This window comes from Nelumbo nucifera, chromosome 4 (genome assembly GCF_055504915.1).
Source record: "Nelumbo nucifera cultivar China Antique chromosome 4, China Antique-T2T, whole genome shotgun sequence".
NCBI classification, from domain to species: domain Eukaryota; kingdom Viridiplantae; phylum Streptophyta; class Magnoliopsida; order Proteales; family Nelumbonaceae; genus Nelumbo; species Nelumbo nucifera.
The window spans coordinates 64,876,135-64,887,802 of NC_142652.1; the positions used below are offsets into that span (position 1 = coordinate 64,876,135).

Consider the following 11,668-nt stretch of genomic DNA (forward strand, 5'->3'; position numbering starts at 1 on the left):
TTCGGACGACCTAAGGTGTTGATTTCAAACAATGGGAAGCAATTTAAAGACATCAAGTTTCAAAACTGGTGCGTAGAGATGGGAATCTAGCAAAACTTCACGTCGGTGGAACATCCCTAAGCAAATAGACAAGCCGAGGTGATGAACATGACTATTCTCTACGAATTGAAAGCTTGTCTAGCGCGAGCTAAGGGTTTATGGGTTGATGAGCTACCCAACGTCCTATGGGCCTACAGGACCACCATCAAGACTGCAACGGGCAAGACACCATTCAATTTGATGTATGATATGGAGGTCGTCATCCCAACCAAGATCGAAGTACTAATAAGTTTATATTTTGATGCCTTAAGGGCATCATTTCAGGGGTATTTTTGGCCTTAAAATAGTCAAAGTGAGCCATTTTTCCAGATAAATTCAATGTTGTGACCTCTGAGGGTCTTTGTGCAACTTTTGTGGAAAAATAAGGAAGTTACATGGCTGAAATGTAGTTTTTGGGAAGCTGGTGTGAACTCTAGCTGATAGAGGGGGTGTTTTTGTAAAAAACTAATAACAGGAAGGCTTATCTGCTAAACCCATAATGGTGCCCCTCCTACTGTATTAGCATGCTCCTCTTTCATTAGCAAACCTTAGGGCACCTTATAGCTCAATCTTTTCATCCTTAGCAAACCCTAGCTGCCCCTACTTGCTCAATCTCCACCTTTCATCCCTTCTAATCTCCACTATTCATTTTAGGACACTCTTTTTAGTTTTTTAACCATAGAGCGCCACCTAACTTCTAATCCTCACCATTCAGCCTGTAGTCATTAGATCTTAGCCCTCCATTCCATTTTATATCTCAGTCATCCACTCTAGGGCACCACACACTCATTTTAATCTCCACATTTCAACCTTAGGCACCTTAATCTCCACCCTCCATTTCTGGGCCCCCAAATCTCAGCCCTACATAATATTGGGCACCCTCCTCTTCTCAGCCTTAGGATCAACCCAGAACCATCATAACCCTTCATTAGAAACCCTAGGGCGCCCATATCTTTGCTAAAACCCAGTTGTCGCCCCCCTCTTTCTCTCTAATCCCAGTTGTATCCACCCATCTCTATAAAAAGGACCCAAGGGCTCCTGAAGAGGGTTGGATTCTGCCCTAGGTAAGACAAAAGGCTGATCTTGAGAAGTTCAAGGGTAGAGGAAGAGGAGGATGCCCAAGCATGAGGAGGGGTTCCTGCTTGCAGTTCGCATAAGCCACTACTGCCACCTCTGGATTCGGATCCCAATCATTAGTCTTAGATTTAATTTCTATTCTTTCATTTCCAATTCCATTTTTTCCTTTCTACAATCTATTTTCATTCAGTTTGATTTTTGTTTTCTTTTCTACAGATCTAGAATTTGGCCAAGTAAGACGGAAGGCCTAGTTCAAGAAGTTTGAGGGTCAAAAGAGAGATCCAGAGACTACTACCTCTGATCGGATTTCAGACTTTTTATTTCGTTCATATTATTTATTTATTTTTCTGCACTTTTCACTTTCAGCAATGTTCGAATTTTATTTTAATTAATTAAATTATGTGTTTCTACAACTCTCAATTGTGTTCTCTTTCCCAAATTTAAGTAAATAACGATTTTTCCCTCTCTTCCCTATGGGTACGACCCCTTTCTCATCATTTACTGTGTTTGTAATTGTTATGAGAAACGAAAAAATTTATAAATATTAAAACTAGTGTTCCAAAGTGGTTAACGACAAGCTTCCGAACACACTAAGTTTTTGGCGCCGCTGCCAAGGAAGCAACGAAGAAAATTTTTTATTTGCTTTGTCTGGATCTACTTCATTATTTTTTTTTTTTATTTTCGTTTGATTACTTGATATGTAATCTTATTTTCATTCTTGTTTCTCTTTGAATTTGCAAGATGTAATGGCAAAAGGTGGGGTACCGGAGCATTGCGGGACTGTGGGGGAGAAGAGAAGAGAAGATTAGTTGGATTGAGATTCAGGTGTAGTCGTCCCATTTTATTTTTTATTTTTTAATTTTTATTTCCGAACGTTTTTTTGGTAGAATAGTGATTTTCGAATTTTTAATTAATTTTTTTTCTAGATCTTATTTTGTTTTTAGTATTATTTTTCTTTCATTTTGTTTCTAGATCTATTCTCTTCTTTATTTAAATTTCTTGTTTGAATTTCTATTTTAGTAGGTTTGTTTTTTTTTTATTTTCAAATAAAGAAAAAAAAATTCATTTATTTTATTTTTTTATTGCCGCAAAATCATTATTTTATTTTATTTTTTGTTCAACTTTTGAGTAGCTATTTTTTTCTCTCTTGTTAGAATTTATTTTTGGTAGTTGTTAATTCTTTTTAGCACAATTAATTTTTTATTTTCTATTTGCAATAATTATTTGTTGCTTTATTTAATTTCCTTTTTTAGTTATTTAATTGAATAATTAATTATTAAATAGGAAATTGTTCAAATTTTCGAATTTGAGTTTAAATTGCAAATTTGAATTTGAATTTTAATTTAAATTTCAAATCTCAAATAAAAAAAAGAAAGAAAGTAAAAAGAAAAAAGAAAAAAATAATTAATATTTTAAAAGTTTTGCATTTGCATTCCAACATTTGGGGTTTGATATGCTAGAGCATGCATCATTTAAGATTATTTAATTGCTAAAATTATTTTGTTAGTTGTGAATGTGTTAGGTTTTGTTTTTATTTTAATTGTTTCTTTTGCTTAGTTTGTTTTATTATTTTATGTTAAATTGCTGAATTGCATATTAGAAATAATTGTTCATGCATTGTAATTAGTTGCATTTGCTTTGTTTATTTTCTTTTCTTTCCGTTAATCCATTTAAGGGCAATCCAACTTAAATAAGATAAGGTGGGGATTTCATCACCCTTCCTTGGGCCCAAAAATCACTATGCTTCACATGCAGTTTACCCTAAACCCTAATTTAAAATCTAGATAGCAAAATCCTTTAGGGAGCCCACATTTGGTTCAAAGGTGTGCTGAATTTTAGGGAAACTTGTGATTATTTTCCATAACCGATGATTGATGTCTAAGGAAAGAGGTTAAATGGATAAGCCTAATCGAGTTTTGTGGTTACTTAATTAGGTCTTTGCAAGAGCAAGGGAAGGCTCCCACATCCCCACCTCTTACCTGGCTAACCAAAGGAAGTGGTGTAATTCCAAGTGAACCTAAGAGGATTCACATTGGTTGAGCCACTAGTTTAGGAAACCTTAGGTTAGCCCGTAGGTCGTGTGTTTGAATTGCTTGCAATTAAAAAAATAAAAAATTTGAATTTGAATTTAAGTTTCAAAATCTAAACTTGAATTTAAATTTCAAATTTCAAATAAAAAAACATAAAAAATTAAAAAAAATTAAAAATTTGAATTTGAATTTAAATTTCAAAATCTAAATTTAAATTTCAAAAAAAAAGAAGAAAAAGGGTGGTTAAAACAAAATAAGATAAAATGAATTCAATGGCCGGAGTTTGTGGAATGGGAAACTATTTCCAACTTAAGCCACGAATAAATTGGAACCCTGTGTCTCAACAACTGGATAGGATTAATGGGATGGCGCAAAGAATTGATCAAGTCCTCGCATTTCGTCAACAAAGTGGCCCATACCCAACCTTGTCATCCTATCCATCATGCTCCATCTGTGCAAGCCCGACCCATCATGTTAGCCAGTGCCCTGCGGCGGGCCCATGTCAACCAGTCATTCCAAACCATGTACATGTGGCCAACATATTTTTTCAACCTAATGCTAACCCGCTCTTTCACCCATATAACCTTGGGTGGGAAAATCAACCCAACTTTACTTATAGGGCCCAAGTCCAACAAACCACCCTGTCAGATGTGCACTCTCAATGATCTAAATCCCAAACTCACTGGGAGTACAATGATTACCCTGGGACTCAACCGGCTCAACCATGTCAAGCCTACACACAGTCCCAACAATAGTATCATCCATCTAACTAACTCCATGGCCCAGCAATTTCTGAGGCCACAAGTGCAGAACCAATTCTAACAGATGTACCATAGGAATCAATTGACTCAATCTTATCAGGCCTACCCATAACCTCCTCAGACCCGTACAGTTGATGACCAATTCATACAGTTTCAACAGGTGGTCCTAAATCAGTAGCAGTCCATCTATAGATTAGAGAGCCAAATAGCATAGTTAGCCGAAGCCAAGGCGAGGAGAAAAATATGGCAACTACCAAGTCAACCGGTTACAAACCCTAGGAATCATCTATTGGGTCTTCCTCCACAACAAATTCAACTACCTCCTAAGAACGCTCAGTTTGAAAATGCCAAAGTTGTTACAACCTTAAGGAGTGGGGCAATTTTAGAAAACCTGTATGAGGAAAAGAAAATTGAAAAAGAAGAAAAGGAGCAGGAAGACTCTGAGTTGGGGGGAGAAGAAGAAGGAAAGGAAACTTTAGAAGAAGAACATTTAGTGAACCAACCTATAGTCCCCTTTCCAACCACACTCACAGTAGGGCCGTTGCAAAAGAAGAAAGTGATTCGTAACGAGGAGATTAGGGAGCTCTTCAAATAAGTCTATATTAACATCCCTCTCCCCGATGTGATTCAACATGTCCCAGCCTATGCCAAGTTCTTGAAAGAGTTGTGCACTCAAAAGAGGGAGCCACGAGCGGCCCAATAAAAAGTGATGCTCTCGGCAAACATTAGTATGGTTTTCCTAAACCAAATACCCCGGAAGATGAAAGACCTCGGTGTTCCTCTCATAAGTTGTATCATCTCTAGAATCTCTTTTGATCGGGCCCTATTAGATCTTGGGGCCAGTGTAAATCTACTTTCGTCCATCACTTATGAAATGTTCAGGATCAACGAGTTAAAACCCACCTCAGTAATTTTACAACTCGTTGATCGGTCGATCAAGACTCCTTGAGGTGTTATCGAGAATGTCATTGTCAAGATAGAGAATTGTTATTTCCCTATAGACTTTGTTCTCCTACACATGACCCCAACCGAGGAACTGAACCATAACCCAATAATCGTAGGACGACCATTTCTAACAATGACCAATGCAAACATTAACTGTAAATTGGGAGAAATGGACATTTCATTTGGGGAACAAAACGTCTAGTTAAATGTTTTTAGTGCCTCTAAGTATCCAAACCTAGGGGAAGATGAGTGCAAGGTGAATGTAGTAGATGATCTTTTTGATGCCATGTCTACCCCTTGGTTAGCCCAATCTGAACCCTGTTTGTTGGAAGAAGAAAGTGAGTCTGAGAGTATATATGAAAGAAGTGTGTGAATGTGTCCGGCTGAAAACATTAAACTTAGTGTTGGTTGGGAGGTAACCCAACGTAGTTTCAATTTGTTTTTAGGATTAGAGTTTTTCTTTTCTTGATTCGAGCCCAGTTGGCAGACCTTAAACTTCTCAGAAAAACCCTATTGATTGTTCCCTTTGGCCTAAGTCCTTTTTGCATAAGCCTAGTCATGCCATTGGAGACAATGACACTTAAGTTGGGGGCTGAGGAAAGAGAGAGAAAAAAAATGATGAGATTTTAAAAAATAAATTGAGAAGCTAAGCCTTTAAATATGTAGAATTAAAATTTCATTGAAAATTTTGAAATTTCTTTCCATTAAAAGAGATTCCCAAACAGAAAAAATTGAGAAAACTAATAAAAGAATATTGAATTTTGTAGAAATTGGCAGCAAGAGATAGGAGTAAAAATTGGTTTTATTTGAATATTGTCAAAACCATTTAGAAATTAGAAAATAATTCCAAGTTTTCCCCCTCCAAGATAAGAAGATAAAGATGGAGAAATTAGACAAAAAATCTTCAAATTGTTAAAAACAGTGGATTCTCCCTCGGCATCAAAGAATAGTGCTACACACTCTACTCACATGGGTCCGAAGAATTAAAACTTTTTGCAAACATTTTGAAACCATTATATATATAAGTATATCTCTATATAAATATATTTTGCAAAACAAATCTCAACGTTTGAAATCAACTACCGACAATTTAGTTTTCAATTAGAGAGAGTGCATTCTCCGATCATTCACTTTGTCCGACAAAAGGGTTGATCTTGTCACTATGATCACTCACTCAGATGAATTCTCGGACTGTCCCAACATACCCAATTTTTTACCCCCTCTAAGGATCTCACTGATTGGCATATCAAACATCCCAATCCGATACCTAATGCAATACCATAATCGAGTTTAGGGGTTAGGTGTAACATTCCAGTTTTGCCTATCTATCTCCAAGGTCCAAGGCAATACTAAAATTTGGTCCAGTTCAAGGTTTCAAGAAAACCCACACTAAATGTACCTCAGGTCTCACCCTGGCAGCTGAGACAAACCACCTTAACCAACTTGGCGGCACATCAGTGTCAGTCTTGGCAAGATAAATCTCGTCAGATCTATCCAACGGCTGTGAAGATTCTAAACTAACACGAGTCTCATAAATGTGCAGTTTAAGGGTATTACACAGAAACACACCAAAACACATGAATCAACTATGCACTTTTATTCATTTACAATAAATGTCATCAAGTACATCAATCTGATTGGAGCTTATGGCATACACTGTGTAACAGCTCTTAGTTGCACTTAGGTCCAATCGGGTACAAGCTGGAGTTCCATACTTTCAACGTGTTTCTCAAACACTTTCTGTGTCAGTGGCTTAGTTAATGGGTCTGCTACATTTTCCGCTGATGCTACCTTCTGAACATCCTCTCTACCAACCCTCGATGTGCTTTGACTTCGAATGGCTCATGGCTCTTTAGCGTGAGCAATGGCTCCAGTGTTGTCATACAACTGTGGAATGGGTGATGTGCTAGATGAAACTATTCTCAACTCTTGAATGAACTTTTTCATCCATATGACTTTCTTGGTAGCTTTACTTGCGACAATGTACTCGGCCTCGGTTGTGGAATCTGGTGTGGACACTTGTTTGTTGGTTTTCCATCTAACAACACACGATCCTATCGCGAAAATATAACCAAATGTAGATTTTCAATCACCTGGGTCTGATTAGAAATCGACATCAGTATACCCCTAGATCTATAGTGAACTACCATCGAAAGCAGACAAAATTCTTTTGTCCTTCGAAGGTATTTTAGTATGTTTTTCATAGTGGTCCAATGCTCCTGCCCTGGGTTAGACTAGTATCTGCTTACTATACTCACCGCGTGAGTAATGTTAGGACGAGTGCACAGCATGACATACATGATACTCCCTACGGCTGAGCCATAGGGAATTTCTTTCATGCTCACAATCTCTTCGGGAGTCTTGGGAGACATACCCTTGGAGAGAGTGACTCCGTGCCTGAAAGGAATATTTTCTTTCTTAGAGTTCTCCATACTGTATATTTTGACAATCTTGTCAATGTAAGCAGCATGGGATAATCCTATTAACCTCTTCGATCTATCTCTATAGAGTTGAAGACCCAATATGTAGGAGATTTATCCAAGATCTTTCATGGAGAATTGCTGTGAAAGACATACTTTCACCGTAGTTAACATCCCTACATCATTCCCAATGAGTAGGATGTCATCTACATACAAAACCAGGAATGTAACCTTATCTCCCACAGTCTTCTTGTAAACACAGGGCTCACCTGGATTCTGCTCAAAATCAAACTGTTTGACAGTAGAGTCAAACTGGATGTTCCAGCTCCTAGAGGCTTGCTTAAGTCCATATATGGATCGGTTGAATTTACATACCATGTGTCTCTGCCTATAGCTATGAAACCTTACGGTTGCTGCATACAGATATCTTCAGTAAGATCTTAATTTAGGAACGCGGTTTTGACAACCCTTTGCCAAATCTCTTAGTCATGGTACACTACTACAGGTAGCAGAATCCTATTGGATTTAAGCATGGCAATGGGCGAAAATGTTTCCTCATAATCGATTCCCTCTTTCTGAGTGTACCCTTGCGCCACAAGACGATCATAGTAGGTCTCAACTTTACCATCGGGGCCCTGCTTCCTCTTATAGATCCATTTGCAACCAATTGCTTTTACCCTAGGGGGCGGATCTACTAGAGTCCAGACTCCATTAGTTTCCATTGAGTCCATCTCATCTCTCATGACATTTACCCACTTTAAGGAATCTATATAAAACATAGATTCCGAATAAGTCACGGGATCCTCCTCATTGGTCGTGGCTTCCACCAAGTAACTTTTTGGTCATAGCCGTAACAAAATGTAGGCTTAGAAACCCGGGTAGATGTTCTACGTTGGATATTTTTTAGTGCTGGTGGGATATTTTCCATTACCCTTGGGCTCTCCTCATCAAAAACAACTTCCTGATGAAGATTATCCAAGATGTAACCTTCCTCTAGGAAAGGGGCATTTCAACTGCAAAACACCTTTTGCTCTTTTGGATCATAGAACAAGTAATGTATAGAACCTTTTGGGTAACCTACAAATAGGCAATGACTGGTCTTGGATTCCAATTTGTCAGCACTAGTTCTTTTAACATGTGCTGGACAACCCCAAATCTTTATGTGTCTTACACTTGGTTTCTTTCCGGTTCAAAGCTCATAAGGAGTCTTCAGAACAAATTTGGTTGAAACCCGATTCAACACGTAAATCGCAGTTTCTAATACGAAACCCCAAAAGGATGTAGGTAATTTTGAGTGTACGAGAAGTGATCAGACCATATCTAACAAGGTTTGATTCCTCCTCTCTGATACACCATTTAATTGTGGTGTAGCAGGAGGAGTTAGTTGTGATACTATCCCATTGTCCTTTAAGTAGTCCCTGAATTCGTCAAAGAGATACACGCCACGTCGATCTGATTAACGGGTATTAATTTCTCTCCCTAACTGTTTCTCAATTTCTTGTCTAAACTTTTTGAACTTTTCAAAAGATTCAGACTTATGTCTCATTAGGTACACGTAACCATACTGAGAGTAGTCATCGGTAAAGGTTATGAAACAAATGTGTTGGTTATGTGTCCTAACATTCATGGACCACATACATCAGTATGTATAAGGTCAAGTGTGCCTGCAGATCTTTCAGGTTTACCGGTAAATGGCCACTTCGTCATCTTTACCCTGAAGACAAGGTTCACAGGTTGGAAGATCTTCTACAATTAGAAAATCCAAAGGACCATCCTTTACCAACCTTGTGATACGATCTATATTTAGGTGGCCAAATTGGTAATGTCACAGGCACGTGGGATTAACTATATCACGAGTCCTCTTCTTGGAGATTATTTCCGACGTAGTTTCGGTAATCTTGGTTTGTAGAGAATGATGGAGAACATAGAGACCATTATCAAACTCTCCGTATGCGAGGAATTTGTTATTCCGTTTAATAGTAATCACATTACTAAATAAGATAGAATAACCATCCAAACACAATTTTGAGACCGAAATCAAATTTCTTCTTAAATTAGGTATGAAAAGACAATATTTAAGTACAATTGTTCATTTTCTAAAAACTAGTTCTACAATTCCTATAGCTGTAGATGCAACCATTGTAGAAGTCCCCAAGAAGAGTGTCATTTCTCCGTCACTCAGTCTTTTGCTTATTTTGAACCCCTGCATTGAGTTACATGCAGGAGTTGAAGCCCTAGAGTCAATACACCAGGAAGCAGAAGTGACCAACAAATTGGTCTCTATGATAAAAGATTCAAAATTACCTTGCTTTTTAGTGTCCAGATATTGAGGACAGTTCCTCTTCCAGTGGTCGGTCTGTTTGCAAAAGTGACAGGCATCCGATGCTTTGTTCTTTGTTTGATTTTTTGGTTTGCTAGTCCTCTTCTGAGGCTTTTTCTTTGCCCTCCTCTTCTTCTTACCCAAATTGCCACCTTCAACAAGCATGGTTATCAGTTTATCTTTCTTGATCAGTTCTTCAGCCTTCTGCAACATATTGCTGAGTTCCTGAAGGCTAACATTTAACTTATCCATGTTGTAATTCATGATAAACTAATTGAAGAAGGGAGGCAAGGAATTTATGATGGCATCAACCTTGGTGACATGATCTAGCCTTGACCCGAGTGCCTCTACTTCATTAATGTAACCCATCATCTTGAGACAATGGTCATGAACCATCTGGATGTCGGTCATTTTTGCGGTCATGAACAGTTTCAAGACCTTATGACGAGTATAACGATTATGCTCTCCATACGTTATCCTCAGACTATCCAGGATATCCTTGGACACTTTGATCTGATCGAATTGTCTCTGTATCAGATTATCGAGAGAGGTTATGATGTAGCACTGAGCAGGAGAATTCTTTTCTTCCCATTCTTGAAACTCTTTCCTACGTGCCTCAGAAACCCTATCACCCGGACGATCTGAAGCAGGGTTCTTAGCAACCTTGTCCAATTTCTCAGACATTAATACTAGTATAAGGTTACGAAACCAGTCAGCATAATTTGGGCCCTTAAGTTTGTTATCGTCCAATAGCTTGGTGAATTGACTGTTCGCCATTTCTGATAAAAGGCAAGGCAGGTTATTAGTCCACAACCTAAATTGATTCATGTACACCTCATAGATTCGGCTTTTAATCTATGTTCCATTTTCATTTATTCATCTTTGAGATTTCCCTCCTACCTTGGTGACGGAAACTATGAATTATGTCTCTGGAAATGTGGGAAACCACATATAGTGCATTGAGCCAATTGTTTTAGCTATATAATCGCACCACCTTCTGTGAAGGATCACATCCACTAATCTAATGAGCTTTCCCTTTGTCCTTTGTCAGACAAGGTCCATTGCCATTTTAGGTTAAACCTTTCTGTCCAATAAGTGCTTACCCATCACATTCGTGAATGCCAATGTACCGTGAGAGAACCTTCCATTTTAGGATAAGCCCCTCCCACATTTGTCTATGACGCTCCAATCATCTTTATAACAATCCAATAGATCCAACAACAAATGGATAACCCAATTTTATGGTGCATCTCCCCATTATTGAAGCGCCCATCTTCATGCTAATGATGGAAGGCCTTTAGAGAGTTCATGACATGAACCTCCCTTTAGGAGGGAACGAATAATTACACCCTAGTTTTATTTAGGTCAAACCAAAGTGGCTCCCACTAACTTTCATAAAGCCAGATTTAGATGGGCCCTAAATGGCTAAGGTTCCGCACGGTTTCTCCCGGGAAGGAATCTGATGTGGAGCCCACCATGCAGGGAGATCATCCAATGATCTTAAGGACACCATGTCAATTATGTGCATTTAGCCATGGTGTGTGAAAGAGCCACTATCGAATTAGCACTTGGCCCATGGACGTAGCACATCACACATCCATACATTACATGAATGAAATCCATAATTGATCCAATCAATTAAATAATTGTAAAACCCACAAATAAAGCCCATTTAATTCCATAATATTACCAATTAATATTATGTAGGTATATGGGCTGAACTGCAAATAGCAGTTCGGCCCATATAGCATTTATGCTGAATTGGGCTAAAGCAATTTTAGCATAATAAAACTGGGTTTTATAGATGTAGGCTGAATTGCATCTTTCAATTAACCATCAATCCCTCGGCCCATGAAGGAATTTTTTAGGGCTGAAAACAGCCCCATCAAACCACAGATTCAGTCCAACCAGTTTGGTCCAATCTGGTTCGAATGGGTATAGGGTTTGATGTTTTAATTCAAGATTCAATTCAAGAAAATGATCTAAAATTAAATAACCGATAAATGAGATTCAAGAATTAGTGAATAAACAAAAAAA

The 11,668-nt window shown here is 38.1% G+C and overlaps 1 protein-coding gene across 1 annotated transcript; it reads right to left on the minus strand.

Annotated features, from left to right (window-relative positions):
• Window positions 1-9,901: 9,901 nt before the first annotated feature.
• Window positions 9,902-10,408, minus strand: LOC148800639 (uncharacterized). The gene is made up of 2 exons (XM_088903810.1): window positions 10,295-10,408; window positions 9,902-10,159 (listed from the first exon to the last, which is right to left on the minus strand). Exons 1-2 carry the CDS (start codon window positions 10,406-10,408, stop codon window positions 9,902-9,904), a joined length of 372 nt encoding a protein of 123 aa, XP_088759936.1.
• Window positions 10,409-11,668: the final 1,260 nt, after the last annotated feature.